Source organism: Pan paniscus, chromosome 4 (genome assembly GCF_029289425.2).
Source record: "Pan paniscus chromosome 4, NHGRI_mPanPan1-v2.0_pri, whole genome shotgun sequence".
Taxonomy (NCBI): Eukaryota; Metazoa; Chordata; class Mammalia; order Primates; family Hominidae; genus Pan; species Pan paniscus.
The window spans coordinates 97,685,589-97,704,962 of record NC_073253.2 but is presented as its reverse complement, the minus strand read 5'-3'; the positions used below and the strand labels follow the sequence as shown (position 1 = coordinate 97,704,962).

General features: G+C 36.9%; 1 protein-coding gene across 6 annotated transcripts in view; it reads left to right on the top strand.

Annotated features, from left to right (window-relative positions):
* The window catches only part of SLCO6A1 (solute carrier organic anion transporter family member 6A1), a 128,195-nt gene that overhangs the window by 69,822 nt on the left and 38,999 nt on the right, over positions 1-19,374 (top strand). For all 6 annotated transcript variants that reach the window (XM_055112505.1, XM_003828317.5, XM_055112508.2 and 3 more), the window contains 2 exons: positions 9,244-9,439; positions 16,114-16,267. In XM_055112505.1, coding sequence (XP_054968480.1) covers positions 9,244-9,439; positions 16,114-16,267 — 350 coding nt within the window. The remainder of the gene's footprint in view (positions 1-9,243; positions 9,440-16,113; positions 16,268-19,374) is intronic.

The following is a 19,374-nucleotide window of genomic DNA, read 5'->3' as shown; positions in this document are numbered from 1 at the left end:
TACAGAATGGGAGAAAATATTTCCAAGGTAAGCATCTGACAAAGGTCTAAAATCCAGCATTTATAAGGAGCTTAAGCATTTATAAGGAGCTTAAACCTAGAAGAAAAAGAAAGCCCCATAATAAAGTGGGCATAGGACATAAACAGACACCTCTCAAAAGAAGACATGTGGCCAACAGTCATATGAAAAAACCTCAGTATCACTTATCATTAGAGAAATGCAAATCAATACCACGAGATACCATCTCACACTATTCAGAATGGCTATTACTAAAAAGTCAAAAAATAACAAGTGCTGGCGAGGTTGCAGAGAAAAGAGAATGCTTATACACTGCTGGTGGGAGTGTAAATTAGTTCAGCCATTGTGGAAAGCAGTGTGGTGATTCCTCAAAGAGCTAAAGGCAAAACTACCATGTGATGCAGCAATCTCATTACTGGATATATACCCAGAGGAATATAAATTTTTCTGTACAAAGACACATGCATGCATATGTTCATCGCAGCACTATTCACAATAGCAAAGACATGGAAGCTAAATAAGAACCTATAGATGCAAAGAGGAGAACAACAGACACTGGAGCCTACCTGAGGGTGGAGGGTGGTAGGATGGAGAGGATCAGAAAAAATAACTCTCAGGTACTAAGCTTTTTACCTGGGTAATGAGATAATCTGTATAACAAACCCTTGTGACACAAGTTTACCTATATAACTAACCTGCATATGTATCCCTGAACGTAAAATAAAAGTAATATGTCCTCTAGCAGCTTATACAATTTTTTTCTTTATTCTTGTTGTTATGAAGATTTCCTACCTTGTTATCTGTAAGGGTGACTTTTTGTTACTTCTCAGTAGTTGGAGTGTACATTTATTTCCAGGGCTAATATTTCATTAATTATGTAAATTTTTCATCCTCAGCTGCAATTTTTCAAACAATTGTTTTTCTGGTATTACTTGTATTGTTTTTTCACAACTGCTAGAAGCCTTTTTGTGGAGCTTCTTATTTATTTTTATTATCTTTTTTTCAAGAACTATTTTTTGAACAGTTTTAGATATCTTGAAGATAGAAATAATATTGAGAGTTTCTGGCCAGATATGGTGGTTCATGCCTATAATCTCAGCACTTTGGGAGGCTGAGGTGGGTGGATCACTTGTCAGGAGTTCAAGACCAGCTTGGCCAACAAGGTGAAACCCGGTCTCTACTAAAAATACAAAAATTAGTATGGTGGTATGGTGGTGCACAACTGTAATCCCAGCTACTTGGGAGGCTAAGGCAGGAGAATGGCTAGAACCCAGGAGGCAGAGGTTACAGTGAGCCAATACCATGCCACTGCACTCCAACCTAGTGACACAGCAAGACTCGGTCTCTCTCTCTCTCTCTCTATATATATATATACACACATATATATATATATACACACACACATACATACACACACAGAGAGAGGGGGTTTCCACATACTGTACACCCAGTTTCCCCTTTTATAAACATCTTATATTAGCATGGTAGATTTGTCATAATTAATGAACCAAAATTAATACAATATTACTAACTAAAGTCAATAGTTTGTGCAGATTTTTTTCAATTTTTACCTAATGTCCTTTTTCTGTCCCAGGATCTCATTCAAGATACTACACTATATTTAGTTGTCATGTCTCTTTGAAGTTCTCTTGGCTATGACAATTTCTCAGTCTTTCCTTGTTTTTGATGACCTTACAGTTTTTAGGAGTACTGGCCAGTTGTTCTGTAAGATGTCCCACTATAGAAAATTGCCTAATATTTTTATCATGATTAGACTGGGATTATAGTTTTTGGAAGGAAGACCCAGAGGTAAAGTATCATTTTCAAAACATCATATCAAGGGAATATACTATCCATGTGAGTGACTGCTTTTGAATTTGACTTTGATCACCTGGCTGAGGTAGCATTTGCCAGGTTTCTCCCCTGTACTCATTGTCTTTTGTTTGTTTTGGTTATTCTTCTCTCACTCTTTTGTCTTTTTTTAATACACACTGTAATAACACAGTGTACTTTTCCAATTTATCAATTTGCTTATAATTGTCTGTAGTCCGAAGGTCATCCTGAGATTTGAGTTTTTAAGAATTATATTTTTTAATATCCAGGTTTCTTATTTATATTTTATTCACTTTTTTATCATCTCTTTTTATTTTTCTTCTTTATTTATATGAACACTTTCATTTTTATGTCATTGTTCAACTCCCACTTATGAGTAAGAATATGTGATGTTTTGTTTCCTGTTCCTGTGTTAGTTTGTGGAGAATGATGGTTTCCAGTTTTATCCATGACCCTGCAAAGGACATGAACTCAATCTTCTTTATGGCTGCATACTATTCTATGGTGTATATGTGCCACATTTTCTTTATCCCGTCTATCATGAATGGGCATTTGGGTTGCTTCCAAGTCTTTGCTATTGTAAATAGTGCTGCAATAAACATACTTGTGCATGTGTCTTTATTGTAGAATTATTTATAATCCTTTGGATATATAAGCAGTAATGGGATTGCTGGGCCAAATAGTATTTCTGGTTGTAGACCCTTGAGGAAGCACCACACTGTTTTCCGCAATGGTTGAACTAATTTACACTCCCACCAACAGTGTAAAAGTGTTTCTATTTCTCCACAGTCTTGCCAGCATCTGTTGTTTCCTGACTTTTTAATGATTGCCTTTCTAACTGGCATGAGATGGTATCTCATTGTGGTTTTGATTTGCATTTCTCTAATAACCAGTGATGATGAGCTTCTTTTCATGTCTTTGTTGACCACATAAATGTCTTCTTTTGAGAAGTGTCTGTTCATATCCTTTGCCCAGTTTTTGATGGGGTTGTTTGTTTTTTTCTTGTAAATTTGTTTAAGTTCCTTGTAGATTCTGGATATTAGCCCTTTGTCAGATGGATAGATTTCAAAAATTTTCTCCCATTCTGTAGGTTGCCCATTCACTCTGATGATAGTTTCTTTTGCTGTGCAGAAGCTCTTTAGTTTAATTAGATTCCATTTGTCAATTTTGGCTTTTATTGCCTTTGCTTTTAGTGTTTTAGTCATGAAGTCTTTGCCCATGCCTATGTCCTGAATGGTATTGCCTAGGTTTTCCTCTAGGGTTTTTATGGTTTTAGGTTTTACATTTAAGTCTTATATCCATCTTGAGTTAATTTTTGTATAAGCTGTAAGGAAGGGGTCCAGTTTCAGTTTTCTGCATATGGCTAGCCAATCTTCCCAGCACCATTTATAAAATAGGGAATCATTTCCGCATTGCTTGTTTTTGTCAGGTTTGTCAAAGATCAGATAGTTGTAGATACACGGCATTATTTCTGAGGGCTGTGTTCTGTTCCATTGGTCTATATGTCTGTTTTGGTACCAGTACCATGCTGTTTTGGTTACTGCAGCCTTGTAGTATAATTTGAAGTCAGGTACCGTGATGCTTCCAGCTTTGTTCATTTGGCTTAGGATTGTCTTGGCTATATGGGCTCTTTTTGGTTCCATATGAAGTTTAAAGTAGTTTTCTCTAATTCTGTGGATAAAGTCAATGGTAGTTTGATGGGAATAGCATAAATCTATAAATTACTTTGGGCAGTATGGCCATTTTCACGATATTGATTCTTCCTATCCATGAGCATGGAATGTTTTTCCATGTGTTTCTTTCCTCTCTTATTTCCTTGAGCAGTGGTTTGTAGTTCTCCTTGAAGAAGTTAGTTCTTCACATCCCTTGTAAATACCTTGTATTCCTAGGTATTTTATTCTCTTTGTAGCAGTTGTGATTGGGAGTTCACTCATGATTTGGTACTCTGTCTACTAATGGTGTATAGGAATGCCTGTGATTTTTGCACATTGATTTTGTATCCTGAGACTTTGCCAAAGTTTCTTATCCTCTTAAGGAGATTTTGGGCTGAGATTATGAGGTTTTCTAAATATACAATCATGTTATCTGCAAACAGAGATAATTTGACTTCCTCTCTTCCTATTTGAATACCCTTTATTTCTTTCTCTTGCCTAATCACCCTGGCCAGAATTTCCAATACTATGTTGCATAGGAGTGGTGCGAGAGGGCATCCTTGTCTTGTGCCAGCTTTCAAAGGGAATGCTTCGTGCTTTTGCACATTCAGTATGATATTAGCTGTGGGTTTATCATAAATAGCTCTTATTATTTTGATATATGCTCCATCAATACCTAGTTTATTGAGTGTTTTTAGCATGAAGGGGTGTTAAATTTTATCGAAGGGATTTTCTGCATCTATTGAGATAATCATGTGGTTTTTGTCATTGGTTCTGTTTATGTGATGGATTATGTTTATTGATTTGTGTATGTTGAACCAGCCTTGCATCCCAGGAATGAAGGCGACTTGATTATGGTGGATAAGCTTTCTAGTGTGCTGCTTGATTCGGTTTGCCAGTATTTTGTTGAGGATTTTCCCAACACTGTTCATCAGGAATATTAGTCTGAAATTTCTCTGTTGTTTTGTCTATGCCAGGTTTTGGTATCTGGATGATGCTGGCCTCATAAAATGAATTAAGGAGGAGTCCCTCTTTTTCTATTGTTTGGAATAGTTTCAGAAGGAATGGTACCAGCTCTTCTTTGTACCTCTTGTAGAATTTGGCTGTCAATCCATCTGATCCTGGGCTTTTTTTCATTGGTAGCCTACTAATTACTGCCTCAATTTCAGAACTTGTTACTGGCCTACTCAGGGATTCGACTTCTTCCTGGTTTAGTCTTGGGAGGGTGTATGTGTCCAGGAATTTATCAGTTTATTCTCGATTTTCTACTTTATTTGCATAGAAGTGTTTATAGTATTCTCTGATGGTAGTTTGTATTATTGTGAGATCAGTGGTGACACCCTTTTATCATTTTTTATTGTGTCTGTTTGATTCTTCCCTCTTTTCTTTTTTATTAGTCTGGCTAGCAGTGTATCTAGTTTGTTAATCTTTTCAAAAAACTAGCTCCTTGATTCATTGATTTTTTGAAGGGCTTTTTGTGTCTCTGTCTCCTTCAGTTCTGCTCTGATCTTAGTTATGTCTTGTCTTCTGCTAGCTTTTGAATGTTTTTGCTCTTGCTTCTCTAGTTCTTTTCATTGCAATGTTATGGTGTCAATTTTAGATCTTTCCTGCTTTCTCCTGTGGGCATTTAGTGCTATACATTTTCCTCTAAACACTGCTTTAGCTGTGTCCCAGAGATTCTGGTACCTTGTCTTTGTTCTCATTGGTTTTAAAGAACTTATTTATTTCTGCCTTAATTTTATTATTTACCCAGTAGTCATTCAGTAGCAAGTTGTTCAGTTTCAATGTAGTTATGCAGTTTTGAGTGTGTTTCTTAATCCTGAGATCTAATTTGGTTGCACTTTGGTCTGAGAGACTGTTTGTTATGATTTCCATTCTTTTGCATTTGCTAAGGAGTGTTTTACTTCTAGTTATGTGGTCAATTTTAGAATAAGTGCTGTGTGGTGCTGAGAAGAATGTATATTCTGTTAATTTGGGGTGAAGAGTTCTGTAGTTGTCTGTTAGATCAGCTTGGTCCAGAGCTGAGTTCAAGTCCTGAATATCCTTGTTAATTTTCTATCTCGTTGATCTGTCTAATATTGACAGTGGGGTGTTAAAGTGTCCCACTATTATTGTGTGAGAGTCTAAGTCTCTTTGTAGGTTTCTAAGAACTTGCTTTATGAATCTTGGTGCTCTTGTATTGGGTGCATATATATTTAAGATAGCTAGCTCTTGTTGCATTGATCCCTTTACCAATATGTAATGCCCTTCTTTGGCTTTTTTGATCTTTGTTGGTTTAAAGTCTGTTTTATCAGAGACTAGGACTGCAACCACTGCTTTTTTTTTCTTCTTTCCATTTGCTTGGTAAATATTCCTCTATCCCTTTATTTTGAGCCTATGTGTGTCTTTGCACATGAGATGGGTCTCCTGAATACAGCACACTGAAGGGTCTTGACTCTTTTTCCAATTTGCCATTCTGTGTCTGTTAATTGGGGTATTTAGCCTATTTACATTTAAGGTTAATATTGTTATGTGCGAATTTGATCCTGTCATCATGAGGATAGCTGGATATTTTGCACAGTAATTGATGGAGTTTCTTCATAGTGTTGTTGGTCATGATATTTTGGTGTTTTTGCAGTGGCTGGTACTAGTTTTTCCTTCCCATATTTAGTGTTTCCTGCAGGAGCTCTTGTAAGGCAGTCCTGGTGGTGACAAAATCCTTCAACATTTGCTTGTCTGTGAAGAATTTTATTTCTCCTTCACTTATGAAGCTTAGTTTGGTTGGATATGAAATTCTGGGTTTAAAATTATTTTCTTTAAGAATGTTGAATATTGGCCCCCACTATCTTCTGGCTTGTAGGGTTTCTGCAGAGAGATCTGCTCTTAGTCTGATGGGCTTCCCTTAGTAGGTAACCTGACCTTTCTCTCTAGCTGCCCTTAACATTTTTTGCTTTGTTTTAACCTTGATTAATCTGATGATTATGTGTCTTGGGGTTGCTCTTCTCATGGAGTATCTTAGTGGTGTTCTCTGTATTTCCTGAATTTGAATGTTGGCCTGTCTTGCTAGGTTGGGGAAGTTCTCCTGGATAATATCCTGCAGTGTGTTTTCCAACCTGGGTCCATTCTCCCCATCACTTTCAGGTACACCAATCAATCATAGGTTTGGTCTTTTCATAGAGTCCCATATATCTTTTAGGCTTTGTTCATTCCTTTTCATTCTTTTTTCTCTAATCTTGTCTTCATGCTTTATATCCTTAAGTTGATCTTTAATCTCTGATATCCTTTCTTCCACTTGATCGATTCAGCTATTGTTACTTGTGTATGCGTCACAAAGTTCTCGTGCTGTGTTTTTCAACTCCATCAGATCATCTGTGTTCTTTTCTAAGCTGGTTATTCTAGTTAGCAGCTCCTGTAACCATTTATCAAGGTTTTTAGCTTCCTTGCATTGGGTTAGAACGTGCTCCTTTAGCTCAGAGGAGTTTGTTATTACCCACCTTCTGAAGCTTACTTCTGTCAATTTGTGAAACTCATTTTTTGTCCATTTGTGTTCCCTTGCTGGTGAGGAGTTGTGATCCTTTGGAGGAGAAGAGGCATTCTGGTTTTGGGAATTTTCAGCCTTTTTGCACTGGTTTTTCCTCATCTTTATGGATTTATCTACCTTTGATCTTTGATGCCGATGACCTTTGGATGGGGTTTTTGCATGGGCATCTTTTTTGTGGATGTTGATGTTATTGCTTTCTGTTTGTTAGTTTTTCTTCTAACAGTAAGGCTTCTCTTCTACAGGTCTGCTGGAGTTTGCTGGAGGTCCATTCCAGACCCTGTTTGCCTGGGTATCACCAGCAGAGACTGCAGAGCAGCAGAGATTGCTGCCTGCTCCTTTTCTGGAAGCTTTGTCCCAGATGGACACCTGCCAAATGCCAGCCAGAGCTCTCCTGTATGAAGTGTCTGCTGACCCCTGCTGGGAGGTGTCTTCCAGTCAGGAGGCATGGGAGTCAGGGACCCACTTGAGGAAGCAGTCATTCCCTTAGCAGAGCTCGAGCACTGTGCTGGGAGATGTGCTGCTCTCTTCAGAGGCAGCAGGCAGGAATGTTTAGGTCTGCTGAAGCTGCACCCGCAGCCACCCCTTCCCCCAGGTGCTCTGTCCCAGGGAGATGGGAGTTTCATCTATAAGCCCCAGACTGGGGCTGCTGCTTTTCTTTCAAGGATGCCCTGCCCAGTGAGGAGGTATCAAGAGAGGCAGTCTGGCTACACTGGCTTTGCCGTGCTGTTGGGGGTTCCACCAGTCCAAACTTCCCATCGGCTTTGTTTACACTGTGAGGGGAAAGCTGCCTACTCAAGCCTCAGTAATGGCAGATGCCCCTCTCCCCACCAAGCTCGAGCATCTTAGGTTGACTTCAGACTGCTGTGTTGGCAGCAAGAATTTCAAGCCAGTGGATCTTAGCTTTGTCGGCTCCATGGGAGTGGGACCTGCTGAGCAAGACCACTTGGCTCCCTGGCTTCGGCTCCGTTTCCAGGGGAGTGAACAGTTCTGTCTCACTGGGGTTCCAGGTGCCACTGGGGTATGAAAAAAAAAAACTCCTGCAGCTAGCTCATTGTCTGCCCAACTGGCAGCCCAGTTTTGTGCTTGAAACCCGGGACCCTGGTGGTGTAGGCACCCGAGGGAATCTCCTTATCTGTGGATTGCCAAAACCATGGGAAAAGCATAGTATCTGGGCCGGATAGCACCGTCCCTCACAGCTTCCCTTGGCTAGGGGAGGGAGTTCCCCAGCCCCTTCTGCTTCTCAGGTGAGGGGATTCCCCACCCTGCTTCTGCTCGGCCTCTGTGGGCTACACCCGCTATCTAATGAGTCCCGGTGAGATGAACCGGGTACCTCAGTTGGAAATGCCGAAATCACTCACCTTCTGCATTGGTCTCTCTGGGAGCTGCAGACTGGAGCTCTTTATGTCATTTATCTTTCTAAGCATTCTAAAATTGTTTATTTTCAAGTCTTTGTCAGGCACTTCTATAAATTTAATCTAGTGTTAATGGGATTTTTTTGTTGTTTTTTATCCTATGTTTTTCTTGTTAAATTCATATTTAGATGTAACAGTATTATATATTTGGATTACAGGGAGTTGCATCAATGTATGAATTTACTGTGCTATCTCATCTGATTGTCTTCTGACTATATTTCTCCTGCTCCTCCTCCTCCTCCCCCTCCTTTTTCTCTTTCTTTTGCTTACCTGTTTCTAATTCCTTACTCTTGGATAGAAAACAATGTCTTTTAATGGCTCTTCTAGAGTCCCACTTTGTTGTGAGATTATTAATATTGAACGTTCATTCGTAGAACTAATGGGTGGCTTGGTTCAATTCTTGTTAACAAATCTCTGTGAACTTTTGTCAGTATAATCCTGTCTCTTGTGATAAGCTATAAATCCAGGAAGCTTGTTAATAATAGCTCTCAATAAGACAGCTCTTGTCTTCCATTTTGCATGGACTAAGTTCCCGGTTTATCCTTGATGGCATTACTATAAAGGACCAAAACTTCACCATCACTGCCCTGAAGTCAGTAGGCCTATGGCTTCAGCCCTGCTGACAGGTTTTTGTTTCTATTATGGTTCGGGTTCATCAAGCTATTTAGCATAACTGTACATTTTCTGTCTTTTAGTTTAAATACGTGTTTGCTATATGTTTAGAGCAAAGGAAATTGTATCAATATATGTATTATCTGTACTATCAGCTGATTATTTTTAACTGTGTTTTTCTCCTCCTTTTTTTTAGGACTTGTTTTAATTCCTGGAGGTGCACTTGGCCAGCTTCTGGGAGGTGTCATTGTTTCCACATTAGAAATGTCTTGTAAAGCCCTTATGAGATTTATAATGGTTACATCTGTGATATCACTTATACTGCTTGTGTTTATTATTTTTGTACGCTGTAATCCAGTGCAATTTGCTGGGATCAATGAAGATTATGATGGGTAAATGTAGTCTTGTATATTAGACTTTTACATCAAAATCCTACAGCATATTCCTCAGGCAATTAATAATTATCTATCCAGTAACCCTTATATGTTCATATAATTATTGGAATTATCGAACACATAAAAGAAATATAAAGTACAGTTTAAATTTTCATAGTAAGGCACAAATATTATAATGGTATCTTTTTATATGACTGTTTATGCATTCGTAAAGTAATGAAGAAAAAACACATTGAAGAGGTTTGGAACCTAGAAATAAAGTTTTGTATTAGGGTGGGTAGCAACTAGGAGACAGTACTAACTGTCTGTGCAAAGCCAGTCTTACCTTGCGTTTCTGAATTGGTTTGTCTGCCTTCTTATAGACATCAAAGAATGAAACTAAAGTTCATCTGAAGGTATGCATGGGTAATATCTCATTTAAGCTAAACATGCCAAAATTCGAAGAATTGGGCAAAGCTTGATATTAAATACTAAATAACAAAACTGGAATTGGAAACCAAAGGACTGAACAAGTAAAATAAGAGTTTAAGACTTCTACTTTAAGCAACAATGGATTAGTTTATGGCAGATCAATCTTCTCACTGAGAATAACTAGAAAAGCTGAATACAGTTTTAAAAGATTTGGTTAAAGGAATCAAAGAGTTATTTAGGCAACTAGGAATTTAAAGGCCAAAATCCTGGGAAAAGGCAAACCATGGAGAGGAGGGGCAACTTTTTGCAGCCACTTTTTCCCTGAGAGTATTTGCTGATTCTGAACATTGGCAACAAGCTGAGAATTTGGGTGAAGAGTTTGGGCAGAAGCATCTAGTAAGATTACAAGAATTTTAATAGACATATGAGTCTAAAGAGAAAAAAATTAGTACATAGAAAGGCCATGGTATCAGAGAGAAGAGAGAGGTAAACAAATGATGCAACACTCTGCCAGCTTATAACTCAAGAAATTTGCTGTATTATGAAGCTAGGAGGCTAAAATCAAGCAGAAATCCCATGAAAATCAGGGAAGAATTCCAGCCATATTGTGATGCTCTGTAGATAGGAGATAGAGTTTAGAGTGTGCTGGGTAAAGGAATCCTGGTAAATCCTGGTTCTCAATTAACATCTGTGTAAGGCTAGGACCTAGGAGCCAGGGGCCTTTCTAAAGTACTATGGCCTGGCCAGGAGTTAATTTGGTCTCTTAATTGGGTTAGTGTGGTCAGCCAACAAGCTGTGTCATAGAGAGATAATATGATCCAAAGCTATAAAATATAAATGATAAGTGAACTTCATATCAGTAGCAATAATTATCCAACAGAAAACAGAGAGAAAATAGAATTAATAAAAATTAACAAAATGTCAATGAATTGAACAGCTTCAGATGGCCATTGCATGTGTAACTGAAGTCCCCAAAGGAGGGCATCTGGAGAAAGAAAAATATTTCAAGATATTATGGCCAAAATTTTTCAAATTTCATATAAAAATAAACTGTAAACATGTTAAAAACTCAGCAAAACTTTGGTACAAGAAACATGAAAAAAATTACACCATAACACATTGTAATCAAATTATTCAAAATAAGTGATATAAAGCAAATCTTAAAATTAGCAAAAATTAGCAAAAAGTATATGTATGTACATATACTTTATACAAATACATATACTTTATGTATAAATGTCCAAAGATAAGGGTAATGGCATATTTTTATCAGAAACAAATGCAGGTAAGAAGACAGTGGAATAATATTTTTAAACTCCTTAAAAAAAAGTCACCTGTAATTTTATATCAACCGAGAATATCTGTCAAAAAAATGAAGGAGAAATAATTTTAGACGAAAAAAATAAGTAATTTTTTTTTTGATGGAGTTTCGCTCTTGTCACCCAAGCTGGAGTGCAGTGGCACAATCTCAGCCCACTGCAACCTCCACCTTCAGGGTTCAAGTGATTCTCCCACCTCAGCCTCCTAGTAGCTGGGATTACAGGCATGTAACCTCCACCACACCCAGCTAATTTTTGTATTTTTAGTAGAGACAGGGTTCACCATATTGGCCAGGCTGGTCTTAACTCCTGACCCACACTACATAAAATGTTAAAGGAAGTCTTTCAGTCAGAAATAAATGATACCAGATGTAAATATGAATCTACATAAAGGAAAGAAGAGCAATAAAAATGTTAACTATGTGGATAAATATACATTTTTAAAATTATTACTTGTCTCTTTGAAAATAATTATTTAAAACAGAAAAATATGTAATATGGGTTTACATGAAATGCTATAATAGCACATGTTGGTAGACTGTGTTAAGTTAAAAATGTATACTATAAATCTTGAAGCAATCACTAAAATAACAGAGTCACAACACATAAATCAACATAGTTAAAATGAAATTATTAAAAAATAGATATTTAATCCCAAATTAGGCAGAAAAAAAGGAAAAAGTGCACGAAAAGAGATAGGACAAATGGGAAGCAAGAAGAGGGTAGATTTAAACCTAACCATATTAGTAATCACATTAAATGTACATAGCTGAACATCTCAGTTAAAAGGGAGATAATCTTTATTTTGAAAAAAAAAAGAAGACCCAACTATATATGCTGTATTTTATAAATGCATTTCAAATATAGATAGTAGTATATTAAGCAGAAAGAATGGGAAAAGATGTATCTTATTAACAACAAGCAAAAGAAAGCTGGAGTATAATACCAGATCAAGTATTTTTGAGAGCAAAGAATATTAGCAGGAATAAAGAAGATCATTACATAATGATAAAATTACCAATTCATCAGGAATACATAACAATCCTAAGTATGTATTAACTGCATGTAGAGCAAAAATGTGTACACTGCAAGGAGAAATGAAGACATTTACAGCTATAGTCAGATAATGGATAGAAGAAGGCTCAACAATAAATAGAAAAAGTAGACCAAAAAAATCAGTGGTCAGAAGTAGATCAAAAAATTCTGGTTTGAACCATACTGCCAACTGTCTTAATTGACATTTGTAGAAATGGCCCACATAACAATACACATTCTATTCATGCACGCATGTAATGGTTACCAAGTTGGAGCATATTCCGGATTGCAAAACCAATCTCAGTACATTTTTAATATATTTTTTATTTGCATAAATTTGTGGGGTATGATTGCAATTTTGTTACAGGCATAGGTGAGATAAGTGGTCAAGTCAGGGCTTTTAGGGTATCTATCACCCAAATAATATACATTATACCCATTAAGTAATTTCTCATTATCTGTCACCTTCTCACCTCCTTACCTTTCTGAGTCTCCATGGTCTATCATTCCACTCTCTACAATTATGGGTACACAAGTTTTAGCTCCCAGTTGTGACTGAGAACATGTGATATTTGTCTGTCTGTGTCTGGCTTGTTTCACTTAAGATAATGACTTCCCATTTCATCTATGTTGCCATAAAAGACATTATTTCATTTTTTTCTTATGACTAAATAGTATTCAACGTGTGTGTATATATATGTATATATAAATATTTATATATCACATTTTTTAATTCAATCATCTGTTGATGGATATTTAGGATAATTTCTTATCTTTGCTATTGTGAATATTGCTGCTATAAATAACTACAGATATCTTTTTGATATATTATTTTATTTTTCTCTGGTTAGATACCCAATAGTGAGAGTACTAGATTGAATGGTAGTTATATTTTTTAGTTTTTGAGAAAACATCTACTGTTTTTCATAGAAGTTGTACTAATTTACATTCCCACCAACCGTGTAGAAGCATTCCCTTTTCTCCATATCTTTTCTAACATCTGTTATCTTTTAACTTTTTAAAAATAGCCATTCTGACTAGGGTAACATCATACTTCGTTATGGTTTGGATTTGCATTTGTTTGATGATTAATGATGTTGAGCATTTGTCATACACCTGTTGGCTATTTATATGTTTTCTTTTGAAAAATGTCTATTCATGTCATTTGCCCCCTTTCAGTGAAATTATTTGTGGGGGTTTTTGTTTAGCTGTTTGAGTTCCTTATATATTCTGGATATTAGTCTTCGTTGGAAGGATAGCTTGAAAATATTTTCTCCCAAACTTCAGGTTGTTTGTTCACTCTGTTGATTATATCTTTTGCTGTGCAAAAGCTTTTTAGTTTAATTAAGTCCCATTTGTCTATTTTTGTTTGGTTGCTGGTGCTTTTGAGGTATCAATCACGAATTCTTTGCCTAGACCAATGTCTGAAAGAATTTTTCCTATGTTTTCTTCTGGTATTTTTAGAGTTTGGAGAGTTATATTTAAGTCTTTAATCCATGTTGAGTGCTTTTTGTATATGGTGACAGACAGGGGTCCATTTTCATTCTCTTATACATAACAATCCAATTTTCCCAGCATCATATATTGAAAAGGGTGTCCTTTCTCTAAATGTATATCCCAGTTAACTTTGTCAAAGATCAGTTGGCTGTAAATATGTGGCTTTTCTTCTGGGTTTTCTGTTCTATTTCATTGATATATGGGTCTATTTTTATACCACTACAATGCTGTTTTGGTTACTGTAGCCTTAAAATGTAATTTGAAGTTGGATAATGTGATACCTCCAATTTTGTTCCTTTTGCTTAGAATTACATTTGCTATTTGGGCTTCTAGTTTTGTTTGTATATGCATTTTAGGATTTAAAAAATTCTATAAAAATGATGCTGATATTTTGATGGGGATTTTATTGAATATGTAGATTGCTTTGGGCAGTAAAATCATTTTAACAAGATTAATTCTTCTGATCCATGAGCATGGAAAGTTTTTCCATTTGTTTGTGTTATCAACAATTACTTTCTTGTAGTTTTCTTTTCTTATAGAGATCTTTCACCTTGTTAGTTTAATATATTCCTAGGTATTTTACTTTTTGGACCTATTGTAAACAAGCTTGCCTTATTAATTAATTAATTAATTTATTTATTTATTTACTTACTTACTTTGAGATGGAGTTTCACTCTTTTTGCCCAGGCTGCAGTGCCGTGGTACAATCTCAGCTCACTGCAACCTCCACTTCCCTGGTTCAAGCAATTCTCCTGCCTCAGCCTGCTAAGTAGCTGGGAGTACAGGTGCATGCCACTATGCCTGGCTATTTTTTTGCATTTTAAGTAGAGATGGGGTTTCACTGTGTTGCCCAGGCCGGTCGGAAACTCCTGAGCTCAGACAATCCACCTGCCCCGACCTCCCAAAGTGCTAGCATTATAGGCATGAGCCATCGTGCCCAGCCTGGCTTGTTCTCAGCTAGATTTTTATTGGTGTATAAAAATGTTACTAATTTTGTATGTTAATTTTCTACACTGAAACTTTACTGGATTCATTTATCAAATCTAAGAGATTTGTAATGGCGTCTTTAGGTTTTTCTAGGTCTAAGATTGTATCATCAATGATCAGGGATAATTTGACTTTCTCTTTTCCAATTTGGAAGCCTTTTATTCTCTTTCTCTTTCCTGGTTGCTCTGGCTAGGACTTCCAGTACTATTTTGAATAGGACTGCTAAAAGTGGGCAATTTTGTCTTGCTCTAATAATTTTAAGAAATTATGCTGGATAGATATCTATATGCAAATGAATGAATTTTAATTCACATCTTGCACCATATAAAATAATTAGTTCAAAATGAATTATAGATGCAAATATAAAATATAAAACTCCAAAAATATAAGAGAAAATATTTTTTATCTTGCATTAGGCAAGTATCTTTTAGATGTGACACCAAACACATAATCCAGAAAAAAATGAATTGATAAATTGAAACTTGTCAGAAATTTAAAAACTACTGTTCGAAAGAACTTGTTTATGGTATGAAAAAGCAAGCCATAGAATGTGAAAAACTATTGGAAAATAATATATCTAACAAAAAAATTACTTCCAGAATATTAAAAAATAAGCAATCCAACAAAATAGGCAAATGATTTGAACAGATATTTAATAAAAAATACAGTTTGAAAAGAAATATATGGAAAGATGATCAACATCATTTGTCACTAGCAAAATGCCTATTAAAACCCAAAATATGAAACTACTACATCCCTGTTAAAATGTCTAACATTTTTTTAAAAAGAGACCATACCAAGTGTTGGTGAGGAGAACAAACGAAACTCTTATACACTGCTGATGGAAATGTAAAATATCACAACAGTTCTGAAAAACTGACAGTTTCTTAAAAAGTTAAGTGAACACCTACTGCATGATGCAAACATTCTATTTCTTAATATTTACCCAAGAGACATGGAAGCATATGACCATACAAGACCAAATAAAGACCAGCTGCATGAAAGAAGCCAAAGAAACCAGACATATTCTATGATTCTATTTCATAAACACTTAGGAAATTCAAACAAGTGAATAGTAACAGAAAGTAGATCAGTGTATGCCAGGGAGTGGGGAAATTACCAAGGGGCACAAGGAAACTTTTGGGTTTTTTTTTATTATTATGTTTGTTATAAATAAACTTTTGATTATTATGTTTGTTGGCATGATTTTGGTGATGATTTCACAAGTGTATACACATATCAAAAATTTTCAAATTTTAGTCTAAGTATGTGCAGTCTATTGTACCTCAGACCTCAGTAAAGCTGTTAAAAAAAGAAATTATTTCAATAAGCATATTTTATGGATCTCACTGATATCTTGACATTTGCATCAATAATTATAAAACAATGGTAATATGATTACATTCAATCTTGTTTTTACAGAACAGGGAAGTTGGGAAACCTCACGGCTCCTTGCAATGAAAAATGTAGATGCTCATCTTCAATTTATTCTTCTATATGTGGAAGAGATGATATTGAATATTTCTCTCCCTGCTTTGCAGGGTGTACATATTCTAAAGCACAAAACCAAAAAAAGGTAATTATTTTTTATAATTATTATGTTTTGTTATACATTTATATTTTCATTATATTATAATTATTATTTTTTATGCTTCTTCCTCTTTAGTGAAATGTTCAACTTGTAGATGCTATTAACATTTTTCTTCCAACTCTGTATAAAACCTATTTTTTCTTATTTTCCCCTTTTAAGTGTTAAAGACAAGAAAATAAAATTTGTTTTTTTTTTTTTTGGTGTGTGTTTATTTTTTGAGACAAGGTCTGACTCTGTCACCCAGGCTGGAGTGCAGTGGAGAGATCCCAGCTCACTGCAACCTCCACCTCTTGGGCTCAAGCCATCCTCCCACCTCAGCCTACAGGATAGTTGAAACTACAGGCACACACCACCGCACACAGCTAATTTTTGTAATTTTTTTAGAGATGGGTTTTTGCCATGCTGCCCAAGCTGGTCTTGAATGCCTAAGTTCAAGTGATCCACCTGCCTTAGCCTCACCTCCAAAACTGCTGGGATTATAGATGTGAGTCACCGTGCCTGGCAAAAATTTGTTTTATATTGCCACAATACAAAGAGCTTATGGAAATTGGGAGTGAAAGAGATATTCCTACATTAAAATGTCAATGAAAAGAGTCAAACTCTGTAAAATATTTGAAGAGACTTATTCTCAGCCAGATATGAGTGACCATGGCCTGTGACACCTTGGGAGGTCCTGAGAACGTGTGCCCAAGGTGGTCACAGTGAAGCTTCGTATTATACATTTTAGGGAGGCATGAGACATCAATCAAATACATTTGAGAAATACATTGGTTTGATCCAGAAAGGCGGGACAATTTGAAGACAGGGGAGGGGAGGGTTGTAGCTGGGGTAGGGTTTTGGGGTGGGGCTTCCAGGCTGTAGGTAAATTTAAACATTTTCTGGTCGACAATTGGTTGAGTTTGTCTAAAGACTTGGGATCAATAGAAAGGAAATGTCCAGGTTAAGAAAAAAGATTGTGGAGACCAAGGTTCTTTTGAAGTCTCATAGTGGCTACCCTAAGAGACAACAGATGACAAATATTTCCTATTCAGACCTTTTAAAAGGTGGTTGACTCTCAGTGAACCTCTTCAGGATTGGAAAGACATGAAAGAAATGTTACGTTATTTGCTATGCTAATAGGGATTCTTTACAGATGCACATTTCCCCCCCACAAAGGACTGCTTTGCAGGGCCATTTCAAAATATGGCAAAGAAACATGTTTTGAGGTAAAATATTTTGATTTTCTTCTTTGTCACCTAATGTTATGCCAGAGTCAGATTAGAAAGTTAGTCATGATAAAGAGGGTTAAATAAAACCCATCTGATGAGAATTTATGGTTTGAAGGGCATGAGTCCCCAGATCCCTTAGATAGGAGTTTGGGCAAGATTAAAAAAAAAAAAAATCAGAGCTTAGTCCTCAATAACACATCTATGGGGCCAGGTGTAGTGGCTCATGCCTATAATCCCAGCACTTTGGGAGGCCTAAAAGGGTGGATCACTTGAGCCCAGGAGTTGGGGACCAGCCTGGGCAACATGGCGAAACCCTGTCTCTACAAAACATACAAAAATTAACTGTGCATGGTGGTGCATGACTGTAGTCCCAGGTACTTGGGAGGCTGAGGTGGGAGGATTGCCTGAGCCTGGGAGGTGAAGGCTATGGTGAGTCATGATTGTGCCACTGCACTCCAGCCTGGGTGACAGAGTGAGAACATGTCTCATAAAAACACAACAAAACACACACATACACACACACACACACACACACACACACATATATATTACATCATCCCAACTTTATTGTTTTAAAGCAGTGGGGAACTCTTATCTACCTCTTGCCATAGCAAAGTTGAACGAAACAGCCTGAGAGAACCTTCCCCTATGTAGTTTGTCTTAGCTCTATGCTACTTAACAGCGGCACCCAATCCCCTGAAACTTCAAGCCACAATCTTTTCCACACCTAGAGATTGACAAATACTATCCTTTTGGTCACCTTTCACTCAGTTTTTCCTTCTACTGAAGAATCCAAAGTGTTTACTCTCTACCTTTTTGCTGTTTCTCTTTCTGCTCCACATTAATTTAGATGTGGAAATTAGTCCTTCTATGGTTTATCAGAAGTCACCCTAACTTGTATGCTTTTGTTAGTACATCCAGGAAAGTGAGAGACTTAGTTAGAGGTTCATGGGGCAATAACACATGTGACTCGAATATATGTTATTTCTGTTTGTCCTTTGGCATTTATGTAAATTGAGGCTATTTAAAAATTCCCTCATGTGCTCATCTGTGGGGCCATTACCATCAGAATCCCTTATTTCTCTGGGAAAATGCTAACACATTTTCTTCTTCTGTCATGAAAAACAGTTGACCACTCTACCACTTGTTGAGGTTAATTTTTTAATATCCCAAGTTGCATAAATAAGCTTTTGGCTAAATGATGGACTATCTACTCCAACTTTCACCTTTTAAATAGCATAGAAGTATGGATCCATTCTTTGAAAATTCTCTTTCTCTTTCCTTGCTCTGGCTAGTCTTCGTGAATGGGAGAGAGCAACAAAGAGGTGTGGTGCCTTTTCTGGCCTGCCCATGGCCACCCATGGACAAATCAGCATGCACTACCTCCCCTCTGAGGTCCATAAAAGCCCAGGGATCAGCCAGAGCAGAGGAGAGGATGGAGCAATGAAGGATGACCAGCTACAGAGAGGAGCTACCCTCTCTGCTTAGAGCTGCAGACATGGGGATGACCAGTTGCAGAGAGGAGCAACCCTCTCGAGGGACTCTTCTCTGCTGAGAGCTGAACACTGGACAGGATGACCTGCCTACAGAGAGGAGCTACCCACTGCAGTTCTCCTTTGAGCTGTTGTAACACTCAGTAAAGCTCCTCTCCTTCTTGTTAACCTTACACTTGTTTGCCTACCTCATTCTTCCTGGACACAGGATAAGAACTTGGGCAAAGGCACGTTAGCCACAGAGATTTCCAGCCTCCAAAGTGACACCCCAAAGATCCCATAACACCACTTCCTCTCCTTCATTTTATTTTTAAATGCTCACTATGTCATCACAGTATACAGTAAAACTGTTTGACCTTGATGTTTTGATTCCCTAGAATATTCAAGAGCT